This window comes from Solea solea, chromosome 17, assembly GCF_958295425.1.
Source record: "Solea solea chromosome 17, fSolSol10.1, whole genome shotgun sequence".
Classification (NCBI taxonomy): Eukaryota; Metazoa; Chordata; class Actinopteri; order Pleuronectiformes; family Soleidae; genus Solea; species Solea solea.
The window spans coordinates 14922733-14943787 of NC_081150.1; the positions used below are offsets into that span (position 1 = coordinate 14922733).

At 38.6% G+C, this 21055-nt stretch overlaps 2 protein-coding genes across 5 annotated transcripts; one reads left to right on the plus strand and one right to left on the minus strand.

Annotated features, from left to right (window-relative positions):
- Positions 1 to 985: 985 nt before the first annotated feature.
- Positions 986 to 9350, minus strand: aida (axin interactor, dorsalization associated). The gene is made up of 10 exons (XM_058614104.1): positions 8981 to 9350; positions 7619 to 7685; positions 7464 to 7517; positions 6604 to 6658; positions 6448 to 6511; positions 5669 to 5772; positions 4998 to 5120; positions 4210 to 4332; positions 3031 to 3148; positions 986 to 2937 (listed from the first exon to the last, which is right to left on the minus strand). The coding sequence occupies exons 1-10, from the start codon at positions 9085 to 9087 to the stop codon at positions 2838 to 2840; spliced, it is 915 nt and encodes a 304-aa protein (XP_058470087.1). The 5' UTR covers positions 9088 to 9350; the 3' UTR covers positions 986 to 2837.
- A 783-nt stretch (positions 9351 to 10133) lies between these two features.
- On the plus strand, positions 10134 to 16950 carry rnf8 (ring finger protein 8, E3 ubiquitin protein ligase). Of its 4 annotated transcripts, none has more exons than XM_058614421.1 (9): positions 10134 to 10366; positions 10602 to 10730; positions 11614 to 12062; positions 12514 to 12721; positions 13047 to 13109; positions 13265 to 13354; positions 13435 to 13542; positions 13620 to 13824; positions 16504 to 16950. In XM_058614421.1, the coding sequence occupies exons 1-9, from the start codon at positions 10241 to 10243 to the stop codon at positions 16722 to 16724; spliced, it is 1599 nt and encodes a 532-aa protein (XP_058470404.1). In that variant the 5' UTR covers positions 10134 to 10240; the 3' UTR covers positions 16725 to 16950. The 4 variants fall into 4 exon arrangements, with proteins under 4 accessions (XP_058470404.1, XP_058470405.1, XP_058470408.1 ...); XM_058614422.1 differs by having other exon boundaries at positions 16507 to 16950; XM_058614425.1 differs by having other exon boundaries at positions 13620 to 13831; positions 16507 to 16644.
- The last annotated feature ends 4105 nt before the right edge of the window (positions 16951 to 21055 follow it).

The following is a 21055-nucleotide window of genomic DNA, read 5'->3' on the forward strand; positions in this document are numbered from 1 at the left end:
CAGTAACTGTCGGACTGAGTCTGTGCTCTGGTCATGCGGGAAGTACTGAACTAATCTTTTTAATGAACTGATTCTAATGATTCAGTTCATCGAAGACAACTGCTGCACAAGTCACTAGTTTGTGTTTGTCGCGTATAAAACTAAGTCACAACAGTTTCAGGCAGCCGTACAGTGATGACTCCGCCCACGTTGGGGAGGTACTATAGTAATGGAAAACGAACCTTGAGTCGAGGCGGGACTATGTAGTGGAAAAGTGGAATTTGACACAATTCATGTCTGTATTTCAGCTTTTTTCTTCATTTTTTTTCTTGTATATTGTAAACAAAATGCTTTAGTATTGTACAAAAAAAAAATACAAAAAAAACACAAGAAACTGAAACTCAAATTGAGCTTTCGTTGTCTGGTTCTTGGCGGAATTCTTAGAAGGCAGGTTGTTGACCCAAAATCCGAAACAAGAGAAACTAAATTCAGTTAATTAGAAAGGTCGTCATTTAACAGACATTATTATAAAGTTCGGTTTGATTTGAAAGTAAGTTAGTGTGATTAAAAAAATTATCATTTTAAATAAAAAATGCTGTTGCTTTATCTTGAAACACATTTATTTCCAGAGATGGATGGATATTTCATAAGCTACGTAATATGACAGGTTTAATATTGTAAAGCTATGGAAGTCACAGCGATTGATGTTTTTATGAATCAGCCTATGGCTTTGAATGAATGAGTGAAATCCTCCTCTGAGCTGCCTCATTCTTACATTTTTATTAGAAGTTAAATGCATTATGTAAATGTTTAATACACATTAATACAATCCCTCGTCCGTCTGTCTGTCGTCAAAACAAAACGACACTCTTACCACACTGAAGTACTTCACACACACGTACGGTATTCACGGTATATAATTATCTGTTAGTGAATCTCACAGTTCATTTACACTCCTGAATATTGAGACGTTACAAAAATCTTTAAATAAAATCTAACAAAAAAATCCGATTTCAATGTTTTTTTAGTGAAATCAGTAAAGAATCATAACGTACAGATACATGCAGCTTCTTTCAGAATAAAAACAAAAAGAAGCCCTTTATAAAAGGGTGTGACGTGACGTTTCAAAATAAAAGTGTTTATGAGTAATGGCTCCTAAGACAGAAAAACCTTCAACAATCAGATTAAAAATATTCTCTAGAAGATCTGTGAAGTAATACTAATAATACACTTTCTGTCAGATAAAGGAAAAAAAACTGTTTAGCATCTGATCCTTCACTAAAATACAAATGTATGTATTTCTGCATCCATTTTAAATTTGTATGCATTTGTAAAACTATGGAATAAAATCTAATAAACTGTATATTTCAGAATTACAGGGTGAAATCTCATTTTCATATGAGATTGAAAAATCTAATTTAGCAAAGATTTTGGAGGAAAAAAATGTTTATATGACATTACAGTATAATTACACCATCAAATACCATCTGACAAAACCACACTAAACCATAATACAGTCTGCAGCATGTAACAAATATATGCATTTATTTCATTTATTCATTCAATGTAAAGAAATTAATGAAAAAATGTTATGATAACTTTAGAGACGTCTCTCGATGGTAACGTTACCGTAATGTTACCATCACTGACAACGTAACAACGTCACTGGACATGGATACAGCGCCCTCTACTGGACAACTTGGTAAGTACTTCCAACTGTCTGATGCACTTTACGGCTGTTTGTATTTGAAATTTTAAAAGGTTCAAGTTTGAATTATCACCACCGACTGCACTATAGAGTTATACTGTTATATTAAATAAAAGCTAAAATTAAATGTAACTACTTTAGGGTCAATCTTAATACAAACACTCATTTGTGTGTGCGTTGGTTTTTCTCAGAAGATGGACATCTCTTTCTTAATAAAGCAAAATCTGTCTGAAAAATGTCTTGATAAAAACAAACTGATACTGAATCATCCCTCTATTTTATCTCTATAATCCATGAAGCTCCCTGCTCGGCACGTCCTCGTGGCGACATTCATCACGATGCTGGTGAACGCGGTGGAAGACTACGATATACAGCTCAGATGACGGTGGAGACCAAAGCGGAGGTAAGGGAAGGGGAATTTTTTATTTTTTTATTTCCATGTATCGTCAGGTGACATGGAAGTGAGAGGGTGAAAAACTCAAAAAAGTATGTTGGCCGCAGATTCATTCATTGAGGAAGCGCGGAAATGGAAATGAATATGACATGTAGACGCGTTTTAATTGACTGACTTTTCTGATGTAATTATTGTGTAATTTGAAATGCTAATTTGAGAAAAGTGGGGTTGTTTTTTTATTTAAAAGCCCTGATTTATCATGTGATCATATTTCATGACGCCATAAACAGGCCCGAGAACTCAAGAACGCTCCTCTGGTGGTGGTGGTTGGACGATGAGGCAAACATGCGTGTCATTTTTTTAAACTCTGGCAAAACAAATTGTTGGCCATCAATTCTTTTAGTGTTTTAAGTCTCATCATCCAAAAAGCCTCGTCTCAAATTTAGCACCGGCAAAGATTTGTGTCCCTTATTTACCTCAATGAAAGAGTGAAGGAAGACTTGAGGTGAAGTGTGTACGTGTTTCCTGCTACAGATGAAAAATGAAAAAAAACTAACATGGCAGTCTTGAGCTGATGTGGTCATTGTTTGGCTCAGTTCCCTTCACTTTTCATCAAATGCTCAAGAAAAAAAAAGCAGCCTGGATTTCAAAGTATTGCTGGATGCGGCGATGAGGTGAACACTGTGTTTTCTCTGGACGCACGCGTGAGAACGGCGGAGGTGCAAAGTTCTGGTTGTCGCGCTCCCTCGGGACGACTTAGCCGTCCTTGTGTAACGTCTGCTGAAGATGGAGATAAAGTGGTTTCTTGGTGAGAAGCTGCAGCTTCTTCCTCTTGAAGTCCGTCGGCTTCTTGTACCTGGGGGATTTTAAGAGAGTACTGCGTCACGGTCCAAAAAGACAACAGTTCGCCCGAGATGTTTTTTGATTTCAAAAAATTCAGTTGACTCACAATTCAATGACGATGGGTCCCGCTTTGATCTCGTCCAGTTCCATGAAGGCAAAACACTTTGTGCTGGTAAATCTCTTCTTGGGTTTGTAGTGCTTGAATTCAAAGAAGATGGCCGCTCCTGGAAAAGGTCATTTAAGGTCAAACATTTACCCTTAACCCTTAGAACACTTATAGATAGATAGATAGATAGATAGATAGATAGATAGATAGATAGATGCTAGTTAGCATAGATTGTTCGTTGCTATTTAGCTTTGATAGATAGATACTAGTTAGCACAGATAGATAGATGCTAGTTAGCTTAGATAGATGCTAGTTAGCATAGATGGATAGATGCTAGTTAGCACAGATAGATAGATGCTAGTTAGCACAGATAGATATATGTTAGTTAGCATAGATAGATATATGCTGGTTAGCACAGATAGATATATGCTAGTTAGCTTAGGTAGATATATGCTAATTAGCATAGATAGATAGATGCTGGTTAGCATAGATAGATAGATGCTAGTTAGCATAGATGGATAGATGCTAGTTAGCACAGATAGATATATGCTAGTTAGCTTAGATAGATAGATGCTAGTTAGCATAGATAGATGCTAGTTAGCTTAGATAGATAGATGCTAGTTAGCATAGATAGATAGATAGATGCTAGTTAGCATAGATATGCTAGTTAGCATAGATATGCTAGTTAGCTTAGATAGATGCTAGTTAGCATAGATAGACAGATGTTGATTTAGAAGCAAACTCATCACTACTGTACTTATGGCTTTGAAATGTAGTGTCTCCCCCAGAATGGCTTCATAATCAGGGTTAGTTTGTTAATTTCCTATATTTCTTGAAGAATTTCTGCTTGGCTTGATTTGTTTGTCATGTTTGAATTTAGCCAGTGTCGCTCAGTCTGTCTTTATTTTCTTACGTGCCAAAGCATTAAACTCTGTCAAATGTGATTTTGTTCACAGAATCAGTTGAAATTCTGTTTTAATACCTCTGTTTTTAGTTTAAACATAGTTTAAGTGAACTTTAGTCTGTATTAAGTACATTAAACACAGCAAACCACTACATAGTGGACTGTTTTTTTTATTATTATTATTATTATTATAATTTGGCCCCTTTTAAGTGTTATTTTAGAACAACACCATTCACAGGGAGTCATGTATGATGACCCGTTTAAGACTCCTTTACCTTTCGGTAATTTCTCCACGTGTCTCTGGATCTCAATGTCCACACTGAAATGGATGTAGGTGTCCTCCTTCCTGGTGGCCACAGGTGTGTCCTGCACTGGGTTCACGTCGACACCGTTTACATCTGCAGGGACAAGGAAATACAAAGGAAACTCGATTTGTACCAAATGCATTTGATATTGGTATGTATTTTTTGCAGCTTCTAAGTTGTCATGGAAATGTTTGAAGTAGACGGTGAAAGAGAAAAACGTAGCTCCTCTTTAGTTTTCAGTTTTAGCTAACACGCATTCTTATAAACTAAATAGCAGCATTCTGCACATAAAGGAATAAAGACGAAAAGGTTTCAGCTTATTTTATCTACCCTAAGTATTTTTGTGACCCGTCAGCATGGGATTTATTAAATAAAACCCTTATTCAAAGTTTTTTTTAAGGAGAAAAGTAAATTGTACAGATCCACACCCTTGAAAACATTTCATTTCCTGTGAGTTGATATGGACTCTCTTTGGTCGTGTATTCTTTATGGCAGAAGGTCATATTTTATTTGAAACGTAAAATTCCCAGCAAGTCCACCAAATCGTAAAATGTTAATGTCTGTAGGTTCAGGAATAATAATAACACTTTACTTGGTTCATAAAAAGTAGAACAGGTGATAATTCTTATAGCGCCTTTATTTTTTTTGCGAAATGAAAATTGGGTTTGTGTTAGTTTTATAGGTGTTACCTCAAACTTTAATATAATAGATTATATAAGGTATTAGCAGAGAACAATATATGATAATAACACTTCTACCTTTCACACTGATGGTCATGTAAGGATCGATGCACTGCCCGGCGTCCTTCAGCCCGATCTTCTCGATCTTTATCGTGAGTAACGTCATCCCTGGTTCAGAGGGTAACCGTGGCAACAGGGTACCTGGAAGGACAAAAAAGGGGTGTGAAGGTAGCAATAAATGATGATGAACCTGAAGAGAAACAATTATAAAGAGATTAAACTGTGCTACACCACTTCTCATCCACCTCTTTTTACTTACGTCTGCATTTTTTTTTTTAAATGAACAACGTAAGCATTTAATGCTAAATATGGATTTATGTCCAGTTTTAGCAGCTTTAGGTAAGAAATCACAGCATTTGTCATTATGGCAGACTCCATTTTATACTTCATCAATTGTTTTTTGCTGCCAATTGTGAACCACTACAACTATAATTGTATTAGTACAGTAACTATGGCGACCGTGGCTCCTTGCCGCAGCATCAAAACCCCCTTTTGAGCACTTTTGCTGTCGGTCAATAAAGCCGTACCTTTGGAAGCTGCAAATGAAGCGGGCAGGCAGGAATGAAGCCATGAAGCCATGCACAGCACCGACAGAGAGAACAAGAAGACACACAGTCAAACTGTCCACACAAAATGACACAAGCAGGCAAACATCACAAACTGGAGCTTTGTTTTGGTTTTTTTGGTACCAGGAGCTCTCGGGGGAAACGCCTCTGTGGACCCTGCTCCTGCTGCTGCATCCTCCTCCTCCTCCAGCTCCAGGTTCTCCTCTTCACCTGGAGCCAGGATTTTCCTGACAAACACAGTGGACAAAAACTTTAAAAGGTGCACCGTGTAACATTTAGGGGGGTTAAATGGTAGGAATTGAAAATACTACCCATAAATGTGTTTGTATTGTTGACACTGAACGGGTTGTGATTCGGCTCTCGATCGCCAGCTTTCAGCAGTGCTGTCGCTAAATACACCAGACTCCTCTGTTAAATATTGAGATTTTGGACATTTCCTTTGCTTAATGTTGGAGATTAACGCATGTTTTCAGGGATTTTAAAGTCTTTTTAACTGATCTACAGTTTGGCATTGTTCGATTTGATTCCTGTGACTCTTCCAGGGACGACACTCTCTGACCAATCAGTGGCCGTCAGTCTGTCTGTCAACATCAGATTTTAAGATTGCCTCAGCTTGTTTGGAACCTTGCCAGAGCAGGTACTAAAGATAAAGCTCCAGGTACCAGGTCCTGGTTTCCTATATAATAGAAAATCATGATATTTCTTACATACTGGACCTTTAAATATCAGCGTGAGGAGATGACAGCAGTAAAATATAGTGATGAAGAAAAGTGGCTTTCTTACTTTTTTAACTTATTATATTTAAAAACAAGTGTTTTTTGTATATGCAATTTTAATTTTTTTTTAATAATTAGAGATCAAAAACAAGTTGTAACATCAGACCTAAAGTGAAGGATATTTACCTTAATGGCACCGGCTGGACATCAAAAGGAAACTCTTTGTTGTATGTCAGAATATTTTTGATTACTGTTGAAAATTAAAAAGAAAAGAAATATTCAGAGAAATAGTCAAAAGTACACACAGTGATGACGTCATGTTTCCAGTCACTCTTCACTTACTGGTTTCCAGTTTCTTCAGTTCTTCTAACTTGAATTCTTCCTTGGACTGCGTGCACTGCAGAGCACAGAGCAATCTCAATTTAATCTTATTTAAATGTCCACACCCTCACACTCCAGCACTTTTTTAAAAGCCTCAAATTTTTAATTTATGATTTAAACAAACAAGAAGTTTATATTTTGTCTCAATAAATTAAATTAATAACAATTAATACGGTACATAAAAGAAAATGTGCATTTCCTCACTAGTATTTTTTTCATTTTAAGCGCCAAAGCCCAAAATAAAGACAAAAAAAATGCAACAATTATTTGATGAATCAATTAAATCAATTCCTCAATAATTAAAACAAGTTTTCTGATTTTTCTGCTTCTTAAAATGTGAATATTTTCTGGTTTATTTGCTCCACATAACAAATAAATTATTAAAACTGAGGAGTTTTGGTCTATTCTCAATTAATTGAAATGTACGATGTAATATATGTGTATATATAATGTATGTTATTATGTTATGTTATTAAATGTATAATATATTATAATTGCAGGTAATCCCAGGGCAACTGTACGTGTCATTTGAAACGTTTAAATGTTGAAATAATCATATTATTTCTTTTACACAGAGAGAGACGTGCAGCTGTACTGTGTTTTCAGTTTTGTGTTGTTTTTTTAATTATTAAAAATGACAGACTTTGCTTTTTAGTTGACTAGTCAAACATTTCTTAGCCTTGTTGTTTGACAAGAGTTTGGACTCTTGACCTCTAAAGTATTTCCAAAATTGTGGACATGGCACTGATCTGTGTGTGTGTGTGTGTGTGTGTGTGTGTTTGTGTGTGTGTGTGTGTGTGTGTGTATATGTTCATACAAACCTGCAGACTTGTACTTCTCATTTCCAAGCATGTTGCAATCTTTCCTAACGTTTTCTGGTTGGGGGCAAAAGGAAGACAGAAAACCAGAGATTAGAAGAGTTTAGTTCAGTTGAGTTTATGTAAAATCCCAGAGTGATTGAGATGCAATGATTTACCTTCTGCTCCTCTGTGAAGTCTGCTGAGTTTGTGGCCTGGACTTCCTTTTGCAGCTGTCTTGCTAAACTGAAGTCACAGGTCAAGAACACAGTTAGACGTGCACATAAACACAGAATCAGAGCTGATTTTGCTGCCATGTTTGGACGCTCACACTCACTCTGCCAGTCGGGACAAAAGGAAAAAAAGCTGATTTTAGCCACTTAACAAAAAAACTCGGTGTGACACATCCTTCTTCTGGCAGGGAACTCAAGTTTTGAAACTGCTCATTCTCCTGCACCAAAGTCCATAGAGAAAATCAGCGTTTTTAGCTCTCGGGGACCCAGGAGGTTTTTGGTCTACTGTCGTCTCATTTAGTGAGTTTGTGTCACTGTGGTGAATCCGAACAAAGGATTTCAAACACCAAAATCCCCCCCCCCAAAAAAAAAGTTTTAACTTGCTAGCAGCCTTGGATTAACAACTACTCTGTGCTGTGACGTAAAATAACTTCTATTTTTTCAATGGATTTTGGTGCAGGTTTACAAACTTCAATTGTGCAGCCAGAAAAGACTGATAATGTGTCGTTACCTCACATATCTACACTATTAAAAGAGCAATTTTTGTCCCTTCTCCGCTAATATAAATGTAATGCGGAGCCACAGGTTGCAGACGATGAACAATCCCTTTAATGCAAAGACTGAGTGTACAATACTGTATGTGTGAATCTCTGTGCCCTCTTGTGGTCAAAGAGATAAGGTGTAGATTTTGTGTTTGGTGCAAATTAATTAGTGACACAGAGAAGATGACACAAACAAAGACATGCTGTTTTTGGGGGGTGGTGGGGGAAGAGGGCAAAAGATGGTTTTGTGTGTGTGTGTGAGAGCGAGAGCAGGAGAAATTCCTCACTAAACTGATGAAACCCAAACATAACAATGAGAGGGTGTGGCTGACTACAGTGTTTCTCAATACTCTGAGGGGGAACTGGCCCATTTACTGCACTGCATGACACATCATGAAAGGCCCACTGCACTGAGCTGTGGAGCTTGATTCGTCTTTTTCCATGTCAGGATCATGTAGAGGAGGGAAGTGGAGCTGCTGGATGAAGCTGGGATCAACAGAACTGCTCTGCTCTCCTCTGCAAACCAAACCACTGCCACATCACGTCATGGTCACGGGTGGGAAGGGTTTATTTACTGCTGCAGGAGCAGACTGACACCTCAGTGTGAGGATAACTTAGTTGAGAAGCTCCATGTCACACACACACACAGTGTCCTCTGCTTCATCATCACCTCCCTCCATACTCAGCACATTCATGTAAAATGGATGGATGAATTTGAGAAGCATGCATGGAAGAAAAAACAACACACATGTTGAATGCAACTCACATTTGGTACTCATCTATAGCCTCAACTAATTGTCCCCACGAGTCAAAGTCTGTTGCTTTCTTAAAGCTGGCGTGCCACTTCTGGACAGTCTTGTGGACATCGGACATGGTGGCGGGGCGGGAACACGCGGCGCTCTCAGGACAGCATAGCCGAGGAGGAGACTCATCTACGGGGCTTCAGCAGCAGCAGCGGCGGCGGCGGCGGCGTCCGAGTTCTCCGCTGTCCAGAGGCGCACACGCAGACCGGTGACAGCCCGACCAAGCCCTTTCTCTCCGCTCCTCATCCCTCGAACGCATCCGCAGGAGAAAGGAAGTCCCGCCTGGAGCAAGGAGGGGTGCGCGCGTTTCGGGACGCGGGGTCGCCCTGCTGAGCGGCAGCAGGATGTGTGGAAAGCAGGGGCGTTTCAATGAATTTGGAGGTCTGTGCCAGTGGTGGTCGCTGCTCTTTGAAACCCATTTCGGGCCCAGTTATTTATACATAAATAATAAATTCTGCAATTTAACAACTAGAACAAGTATACTAATTATGTAAAACTAAAATGTTATAGTAGTGTTTTTTTTTGTTTTTTTTTAATTAACAATGGCAATATTGTTGAGCAAATAACACACGAGCATCTATTTGTATATTAAATGTAATTTCTTGATCACATTTATACTCTCTCTCTATATATATATATATATATATATATATATATATACACTCTTTTTGTTGGTTATAGCGCTGCTGGTCTGGTAATCTACATATATACATATACACATATGTGTGAGTGTGTGTGTGTGTGTACGTACATACATATATACACATATAGGGAGGAAGAGAGAGAGAGATTTGATTTGTTGTTTGATTTTTATTTCTATTTTTTTCACGAAGAGTAGCTGCTTCTGTAGTGGCAGCTAATGGGGAACCAAATAAATCAATAGAATATACGAGAATACATCTTTATTGAGGTGAAAAATTGTCTTTGGCTCACCAATTACAGACAACAAAACAAACAGATTAAACTTAGAAGATCTAAAACCACAACAAATGCACAGTACATTTTAAAATAAATAAATAAAGAGATAGATAGTACAGGTCAATGGTTCTCACTACTACTTTCATGCCTTTATTTTTTAAAAGGACATTTCTTCCTCTTCTTCCGGTTCGTCATGTCTAGCTTGTAGTTTGCGTGCTGTAATGTTAGCAATGGCACCGAATGCTAAAACAACAGAGCCGGAGGTGCGTTTACGGACTTGTTAGCCGCTGACAGAATGAGATAAGATGGATGGTGCGGTGGTGGGCTCTTCTGTTGCCGAAGAGGACGAGTGTTCAGACGGCTCAGAGGCTTTATGTTTGATGAGAGTCGGAAGAAATTCAGACTGGCTTCGGCTGTTCGAAAACACTGAGGTGGAGCTTGCTAATGCTAACTAAATAGCTAAACTCACACACACACGCCCCTAAACTGTGCTAAAAGTTCATGCCACATGTACACATACTCACATAAAATATGTACAGTTTTTTCACCAAATATGTAAAGTTTACCTTTTAATTTTTTTGTAATGAGCTAAAGTTGAAGAAATAAAAGAAGTGCAAAGTGGGAAGCTAACTGTCAATGTGTCATGTTTGTTTTTGGCTGTTGCAGATCACTATTGGACGTGGCGTGGATGTCACCTACCAGCTGCTGTCTCCAAGTTGTCCTCTCATGATCTCCAGGTTGCACTGCACTATCAAGCAGAATACAGACGGACAGTGGACTGTAACAGACAAGAAGGTCAGTTTCTGTTCAAGTTATCAGGAATGTGATTATGAATGCTTCAAAAAAAAAACACAAAACATTTAATTTTAGTCCTCATTTATTCTTCTTCCGCTTTATCCAGCATATGAGGGTTGCAGTGGGTGCTGGTGCCAATCCCAGCTGACATAGGGTGAAAGGTGGCGTACCTGGAAAGGTCACCAGTCCATCACAGGGCTATACAAAGACAAACAACGATTCACTCTCACATTAACACTGTCGGCCAATTTAGAGTGTCCAGTTTGCCTAATCTCCAAATCTGTATGTGTTTGGACTGTGGGATGAAACCAGAGAAAAAAAAAAAAAACCCACACACACAGGCATGCAAACCCCATGCAGAAAGACCCTGGTTCTAGAACCCAGGTCTTCTTTCCTCAGTGTTTTCCTCAGATCAAGGTGATATGACATCGTAAAGTGTTTTGTCTGACTAGTCTTTACTACAGCAGCCATGTTGACATTATACAGGTGTAATTAATGAAATTAATGATGACTGAATTCCATTTAGCTTCCTCACTTTGCTGGCTCACTCTCACACTGTCCTTGAACTGAGTACACTCTTCCTTAATGTTATTAATAACACCTGTGGTTTTCCACCCGTGTCAAAATGGTTGATGAATATGCAGTTTTAAACCCCTAGATGGTTATTGTCATAGAAAAGCTCATATCGCTCGACCTATTCCTGTCTTTGTGTAACACAGTCACATATGCATATGGACTTTGTTCACAACTAATTTGTGTCAATTAGAATCTCAACATTTGGGTTCAATAAAACAGGTTTAAATTTTATGAATTTTAAACAAATGATTACCGGTACTCTTTTTTTTCTTACAGCTGTTAAGTTCATTTCTGTTTTCTTTATCAGAGCCTCAATGGTGTGTGGGTGAATGGAAAACGCATTCCCGCTGAAGAAGTCCATCAGCTCAGGCTCGGAGACTCCATCCAACTTGGGGTTCCATTAAGTGGAAGCAAAGTGGAATTTGACTACATCCTCGCCCAGCGTCCCCTCAAAGACATTAAACTCTGCCTTGCAAAGGAGCACAAAGATGGCGCTAAGTCAGCCCCAGTTTCTAAGAAGTCCAAGAGGAAGCTCTCCATGGAAGAAGTTGAGCCGTCTACGTCAAAGCCCAAGCTGTACCGACACTCTACCGCTGACAAGTCATTTGCAAAGCCCTGTCCTCTGCCACAAGTGAAACGTCAACAGAGGCTCAGTCACTCAGAACCAGAGAAAACTGGGCCCAGCCAACAAGTCCAGGATGTAGACCAGCCTTTCTGTGGCTCCAGTGATCCCTGTGACCTGGACAACCTGCAGATGTAAGTGTGTTATTCCCTTTACATTACAGAGCTAGGGATGAAGAAATTCTACTTATTCTTTAAATTGACAATTACAATGCGAGAGAACAGTGAAAATAAATTGTTAAAGTCATAAATTCTGGTAGCTGAAGCTGATTTCTTCTTATTGCCTTTTTTAAGTCGACGGTACACATCACAACAATATTTGTATTCTAATGAAAGAAAAAATCACGTCAAAGTTTAATTACAGTAGCCCATGGATACATTTTTCATTCATCAGTTAAACAAGTTTTTACTCTAATAATCCATAATGTACGCAATAAAAGAAGTTGGTTTATAATCCCACAGAAGGCACAAAGAAGACCATGCTGGCACAAAAGTATAAAAAGCTATTCAGAATTGATTTAATACCTTAAAATAACCTACTGTTTACATATTTTTGCCACGGTTTTGTATTAATTTATTTCTGCAGGTACAGCCAAAACATTCTGTTGCTGAGGGAGCAGGTGGACGACACACAGAGGCAGGTAGCTTCTCTGGAGGGCCAGCCCCGGCAGGCTGACCCTCTCAAAGAAGAGCAGGTGAAGGAGCTGCAGGGTCAGCTGGAGACGCTCCGAGCCAAAATGCACCGGATGGAAACGTTGGAAAAATCCTTCAGTGAAACCAAGAAGCAGTTGGAGGTCAGTGGATCCTGTCGCGTGTGTGTGTGACATAATGCATCGTCAACAGTTTCCAATGTGCAAAACAAAAAAAAAACACATTTCTTTTGCTGAATCAGTAAATACAGTGGGTTTGTTTCGCATCAAGTTTTTCTATGAAGGATCAATTCAATCTTTGTGGATCATTTACAGAAACTGGCCTTGGAATTGCAGATGATTGTGAAAGTGAAACTTACTTAATAGACCTGTTATGTAACATTTACAAAGAATTCTGTGTCAATGTTTTTTATTTGTTTTGAATGACTGCTAGACAGATAATATCTTTAAATTACCTTTTTGTGTTTAGGCTGAGAAAACGCAGCAAAAGGAGGAGCTTTTGACAAAACAGCTGGAAGAAGCCTTGCAAGAGGTTTGTAGCTGAGAAGTGAAGCTTAAATGTATTGTTTTAGAAGTATAAATGCAAGCAAACAGACACAGCATTTACAGAAAATGACATATATATTGCGTTGTATGCATCAAATTTCTTTTTGCCTTTCCTAACTTTTTTTTCTACATAATTATCAGCAAAAGAAAGTAATAGATGAACTCGCCCTTTCTCGGCAAGACTTTGAAGAGATTCTTTTAGCCAAAAACAAAGAATTGGAAGTTACAAAGGTATGATTATAATCATTAAACCTTATCTTTTACATGGTTTGTCACAGTGGTCATTCATTTATTTGTCTTTTTTCTGGCAGGAGGAGAAAGAAAAAGCAAGAGCCCAAAAAGAAGAAGTGGTTACACAAGTGACTGAAGTTCTGGAGAACGAGCTTCAGTGCATCATCTGCTCCGAGCTCTTCATTGAGGTAGAGTTGGGAGACTGAATTTGTGTTTTTGGTCCAGGACATGCTCTTTTTAATAATAAGTTTTATTGCTCCCACAGGCAGTGATCCTGGGCTGTGCTCACAGCTTCTGTTCTCACTGCATCCAGCAGTGGCGCAAAAAGAAAGACGAGTGTCCCATCTGCCGACGGGCCATCCAGTCCCAGACCCGCTGCCTGGCGCTGGACAACTGCATCGATAGCATGGTGGAAAACCTGAGCCTGGACATGAAGGCGAGACGCCAAACCCTGATCACACAGAGGAAAGGTGAGAGGTGCGTCACTTACACTGGTGTTTGCTCAGCCTGAAATGGCAAATCACAATACTTAACATGTTCATCTTACAGTTTTTAAAGTTTACACAGAAAAAGTTTCAGAATGAGACCCATGATGTCAGACAGCAGTCATGGGGATTCTGTACAGTGAGCACAGAAGAAACAGCAATAACATTAATATATAGTGTATCATTGTTATCATTTATTAGAAATTTGTAAGAATTATTATTGTCTTTCCCTGTCATGTAATCTGTTGACAAATTATTGCATCTGGAGGAGTTTTATCAAATGAAATGAATGTTTTGATGTCTGAATTAATGTTATCAGCTGAAAATGTAGTTGATGGCAACCAAAAAAGCTAAGATAATGGTACAACAATAATAATAAAGAAGACTACTACTACTAACCATTATTTATACAGGTAGTCGGTGTCTCATTCTGAAGAGAGACCCGTTCCAGACAAACATACAATACAACAAAACAAAACAAAACAATTAGTTGCACACAGACAGAAATACAATAAAATCAATACAGTAAAATCAAAAGTACCAAGCAGCGCAGATTAAAATGCTAAGAACAGGAACAAGTTTCCAGAGATTATGCACTTAAAGATCATTTCAAGTTCCCCAATGGAACCTGGACAACTCCAGGTCCTGTTGTAAAGTGTTCCAGGTTCGAGGGGCAGAGAAAGAAAATACCTTTTTGCTTTAGCTCTGTACGTACCGAAGGAACGCTGAGGGTATATATAAATAATAAAGGCTTGAGAGCGCAGGCTGTGACTGCACTGTCTGATAAAAGATAAAGAGATAAAAGAGAGCAGCAGTCCAAGGATTAATTTGTAGTTGACGTTTTACCAATGTACAAGTCTACGTGTGGATAATGTGTTTACAATAGTGGGGAATCACTGACTCAGCATTCCTGACTAATAAAGTAGCCTCACGCAAAAACTTTAAATATTTTACCATCTGTGTGTGAATGTTTAATCAGATGCAATCATGTCAAAGTCATCATGATACTTTGCCAGTTATCCTAATGTACAATAACTTACAATCCTCCTCCCCACAAACCTGCAGCACTAATTTTACATCATCTTTGTCCTCTATGATGAATTCTCAGAATATAATCTCCCACAAACTCCATCTACTCTTGCTTACCAGCCATGGTGTAGCAGTGCCACATTAATCAGAGGCCTGACATCTGGTTCTGTCTGTGCGAGAGCTCAGTGATTCACAGGGAAAGTGCTCGACCCCTCTGCTTGTGTGGCGAAGCTGCTCAGCAGCCGTTAAGCTATAAAAGAAATGTGGTTTTCAAGGTGTTAAAAGAGCAGCGACACACGCTCATGTCGGCCTCAGTGGAGGGCAGAACAGTGAGTGGGTTACAACACTAGGTGGCAGCACAGTGTGGCTGATTTATGGCCTCCATTTTCTTTCCCATTGATAGATGTAGAGCATGATGTTGCTCTCAATCCCATTGATCACAGAAATGAGCTAGGTTGTTGCTCCTCAAATAAGCACATATAGATACATTTATTTAAATAATTTCAACGTTAAAAACCTTAAATAATGCTTCAAATACACCAAAGTGACCTGATGAAACACTCAACCAAAGAGAATTACAACAGGAAACGTGTGTCAGTCAGTACACAGAGTTTGTAAAAAAAAAAAAGCCCCTTTAATGTCATGTGACACATTTACAAATCTTGTTTTTTAATTATTACTAGGAAAGGCAGGCAAGGCAGAGTGATTTATGTTGGTGAGGGTGTGCACGTATCATTTGTGCCGATTTTTGTAATTTGATTACAAAAATCGTAGGAAATGCTGATTATAAGTTATGTTATTGAACAAAACCACATCCTACAAGTGTTCGATGGGTGTCTTGACATGGTGAGGTTTTTCCTGTTGCCGTCGGTGTCCAGTCTGGATGTGAAGAGTGACTGTTTGTGAATGTTGGGCGGGGAAAGGGACAGACAATCACATGCAATCACAAAGAAATCACTTTGTTACAGGACACCAAATATATGACACAGACCGCAGACATAATCCATCAGACAACATCAGGAACGTTCTTCCTACCCACACTAGCACGAAACACTCCAGCACCATGGGTGTGACCAGGCCAGCTGGATGACCGGCTTACTACAAGCAGAGTGCGGGATTAATCACATCCACACAGACGACAATAAAACAAACTAACTGTGCCAAACGTGAGAGGCAGCAGGGCCGGAAGTCACAGAGCCATAGCTAGATGAAGCAACAGCAGAAAAACACAAAGTTGATTATAGCTGCTTTCAGAACTGCACTGAAGTGTGAACACAAACGTCAGTAGAAGTTGCTCCAAACAATCTCTGGAGATTCTCCTTCCATTTTAGTATAATCTCTAATGTGAGATTATAGGATCCTGCATACTTGTGCCAGGTACCACTCGCTTAATTCATCATATATAAAGGGTAAACTCTGGAAAGGAACCATGGTGAGACAATGTAGATTATAGCGGCATGCCGCAATCCAGACAATTGTACAACAGGACCATATTGATTTTTGAACAACAACAAAAACAAACACACAATCATTTTTTTCTCTGTAAAGCTTTGCTCTCTTGTCGCTGCTTTTCCAAATGTTTACACAGAGAAACTTTAAAGAAGAGTATTTTACATATTTTCCAATGTTTTCCAGCAGCTAACCCCGCGGCGGTGATGGTGATCGATGACGAGGAGGAGGAGGAGGACGACGACGAGGACAACAGCAGCACCTGGAGCAGCGACAGTGACGGCAGCATGGTGTCCATCGACAGCAGCCTGAGCTCTGTGGTGTCTGTGGACGGTAGCATCCATTTGGACTCTAGCCCTTCGTACATCGGTTACTCGGATGAGAGCTTTGATGAGTTTGAGAGTTAATCCTGTTCCCCCTGTGAGCTGAAATATGAACTGGACTCTTTGATGTTTGGATTTCCCTTGAAGGACATTTGAAATGGTACACAAAATTTGGTCTCATCATGAGACGGCAACCAGATTTAGACAGAAGTTTCTTTAGTTCTGTCTCTTTTTTTTGTAACATCATTTAGTGGTTTTATTGTCTTTATTTTCAACAAAAGGAATAAAGTTTCTGCCAGTATGCATGTCATAGTAATTTCCTGTCTGTGTGTTTTGATGCACACACATTTCCTGTAGTTTTTGTCCAAATCTTTTAACTGACAGAAGGAGAAGGACAGGAAACAGACATCAGACTGACGTCAGTTGGCGTCATGAAACAAAAGATGTCATGCGATGGTAGTGGTTCGATTCCTGGCTCTGCTCGTCTACATGCCGATGTGTCCTTGGATAAGAAACTTAACCCCTGTGTGTGAATAGGTATGAATGAGTGAATGGCAAAACTGTAGCATAAAGCAGCTTTGAGTGGTCATCAGAGCAAGAAAAGCGCTGTATAAACACACATTATTTACCTTCTATTGTGGGCTACTGTAAAAATATGGGATCTAAAATGGCAGCTGACCTGATTATAAATATAAATGGCTCATTCTGGGTAATCATAAACAACACTTCATACAATCAGGTCCCCTTACACTAATTATTTTATCTTCAATTTCTGACAAATACCAAAAATGTCATCTAAATTTTACACACTGGATCTTTAAAGCATCATGATTCCTGTTTTAGTTTTAAGGGACAGCACCATTATTATTCTAATCCAGGAAAAACCTGTTCACATGTTTTTTCTTCTTCTATTTTATCGTCTCTATAGTGATGCCCTGTTTTCCGCTCATCAACATGGCCACCTGGGAGTTGCCTGCCTGGCACACACGCGCTGAAAGCTTCCAAGGCTACAGAAAAGAAAGCGTGTTAGTCGCTCCCTTTGGTGTCAACTCCAGAGTTGACCTCGTCTCCCACTGGTGCTGATTTACATTTTAAAGAAGCAAAAAAAAACAATGGAAATATGTCATAAGACGGTGTTAGAACACACATTAAGTCCCTCAGTAACTTAAAGTGTAAGCATGTACATTTATTTATTTATTTATTTTATGAGGCGTCATTGAAGTGTAATAATAATAATTAATAGATAAGCCCAGAGATCCTTAGTTACTTTAATTAATGTTACACAACTGTAACAACAGGATTTCTTTCTGTCTTTCATTTTGCTAATTCCTTATATTTTTTGGTACATACATGCTGCGTTGCATAGCAACCATTGCAAATAGTCCCTTTGGGTTTGGAGAAGGACTGGATGTAATGGCAACAGCACTATTGGTGAGGGACACAGACAAAGTTGGTGCAGCTGGGCTTAAAGTCACTGTCATAAATAATCACTGTGTGTTGCCAATTAGCTTTTAAATTATCTAGGGCTGCAAATAACAATTATTTTCATAGTTGATTTATCTGTTGATAATTTCTCAATTCATCGACTTGTCATTTGGTCGATAAAATACTGAAACATTTTTGTCTCCCAACACACAGAAATAATGTTTTCAAATGTCGTGTTTTGTCCACAAACCAAAATTATTCAGTTTGAATTATTTCTTTGTTATTTGGAGCAAAGAAATCAGACAATATTCACATTTAAGAAGCTGGAAAATTGGTAATTCTGTTTTAATTACTACAACATTACAACCAATTAATCAAATTATCAAAAATACTGTAGTTAATTAATTAATGTAATTAATTTAGTAATCGGTTAATAGTTGAAGCCCTGAAACAGTCAAAGTACGTAAAGGATGATCTGATTTGACAGTTTGATGCAGGAATAACGGATAAATTATGAAATATATATAGATGAAAATATCTTTTCAAAGGTGACATTTGAACATAACGCCACGGTAAAAAAAAAAAAGAAGAAAGCACCTGTAATTAATAACATTAACAAAGTGCACAGTCCAGTTTACACAGCAGCCATTTTGTCACATCACAGCAGTAAAATCACAGATGTTAATCATGACATTTTGTTTAGTTATTGTAAGTCAGGATAGTTTGACGGTGATCCAGCGTGCACTCTGAAATTGAGGAAGCTAAATGGAACTTGACCATCACTAATGTGTTTACCTACACCTGTTATTTTCCTGTTGAGGCAAAATGGCTGCTGATTTCACTGTGTGGACAAAGATACTGTCCATGGAATTATGTTTAAAGACTATAAAAATAAAAGGAATTGTATTTATTTATTTTCACAGTTACTTTACAGCTAATTTCTTGGCAATGGAGAATAAGCTATAAAATGACTGTATTTTACAAGTGTTATTTACTAATCTCTCTCCTCCTCCTCCCAACACTGCAGCTTGGCACCTGTTTGTTGTGCTGCTTTTGATGGAGTCACCACCATCACGCTCTCATACAAGAGGATCATGGTCTGTATCCGTGGACCATCTGCCAGCTTTGCTGAATCCAAATGTTCTTCACAGCGTGATCACACCAAACACTGCAGCAGCTCCAGCATACAGAGTCTCCAGCAACACTCAAGTCACACACACACGTCCCAAAAATACACACATGCTGCTATTTCACTCAAACTAGATCATCATTTTGTGGTATATTCCTGCAGTAAATTGGTAATATTTCCATTGAGGTAGTCTGCAATTAATATAATATGTAATTGCATGATAAATATTAAGATATAAGTCTTAGTTTACATGGACAACAATATTTTATAGGACAGTGCCATGTAAACGGAATTTTCTGAAAACCTTAACCCAATTAAAACCATACTTGGAACAGGCAATAATCAGATTAAGATATGTGCGTTGTTGGGTTTTCTAATCTTATTGATATAACGTAGACAGATTATGACATCCCGCTGGCTTTTACGGCAGCGGACACGGTGTAGATGAGAGGCATAAATGGACTCTTCTATGTAACAGGAAATGCCAGGAATAACTCGAACATGAATGGAATATTCTATGACCAAGCACCCGTAAACATCCTGAAGGGAACAATATCCCATTCAGAATAAGGTCAATATTCAGAATATTGCTGCAGGAATCCACTGAAAACGTGTGGCACCTTTTCAAGATGCTTAGTAAGCAATATTTTTCATTGACGGCTGTTTTACTGCACTTTTGTATGATATTTATTTAACTGTACATCAGTGATTCCCAAAGACTGGGCCAGAAGCCTCCTTTTTTAGCATTAAGACTACAGTACACCTTTTGGGTGGTGGCTAGTTTACCTATTCAAAACAGGTTTCTACAAAAATGGCTGTAAAAAAATTGTCAAACCTTTTATTTTTTGCACAAATTTGCTCTTTTCACAAATTATTTGGTCATGTTAAAAAAAAAAAACAAGCCATACAGAAAATAGGGACGTGTCTTGCTCCGAGAGGGGGCGTGTCGTCTTGAGCCCAAACGTGAGTGTTGTGTCACCATGGAAACGGATGCAGTACAGGGCAGCGCACCACAGGTAGTCTCAATGCTAACATTTGAACTGCAAACATGAAGTTATGTCTATATAATGTTAGATAACATTAAACCTAGTTTTGTTATACAGCTTTAACTTTGTTTGCTATGAGTTTTGTAGTCCCAGCTTAGCTAGCATTAGCATTCAGGGTCTTCTGGATGAACTAAGAAAATGTAACTGTCTGTTTACATAGGAAACGTTTTGTTTATCTTGTTGCCAGGGATATAAGGGGGGAAACTATACTGTAAACCTATTACCTGTTAGGTAAATGTCTCCATTGTTTGTTACGAAGACACCTAATGTTTCATGCCCTGCGTTGCTTGATATATACGTAAACTAGGCCTACGCAGAACAAACATCAAATCATAATTACTAGTAGTGATGTGGACACTGTCCACTGTCTTTCTCTGCTGTTGACATAAGAGTCCACACAGAACAATAAGCAAGAGAGAGCAAATGACGTAATGCCTGGGAAATGAAAATTCCAAGATCTCTGGCTCAACAAAGAAAATCACAAAGACTGGTTTGTCCAAGATCCCAAGGACAATCACTTGTCCATATGCAGAGCGGGAAATGCTGCAAATCAATAAAAGTGGACACTATGGACAAAGCCGCCTTTACAAGTTGTCCTCATGTGTCAGCACATGCGGTCCTTAAATTTGATGGAATTGGTCCTGGAAAGTCCTTGAATTTGAAGTCAACGAAGCTGTGGGAACCCTGTGAAACATGGTGTCTTAGAATCTCATGTGGGACGGGCCAGAACCTATTATTATGATTATTATTAGTAGGTGTTTATTTAAACCAGGTTAGTTGTTGTGTTTTAATGTCTTTTTTTTTTTTTAACAGGA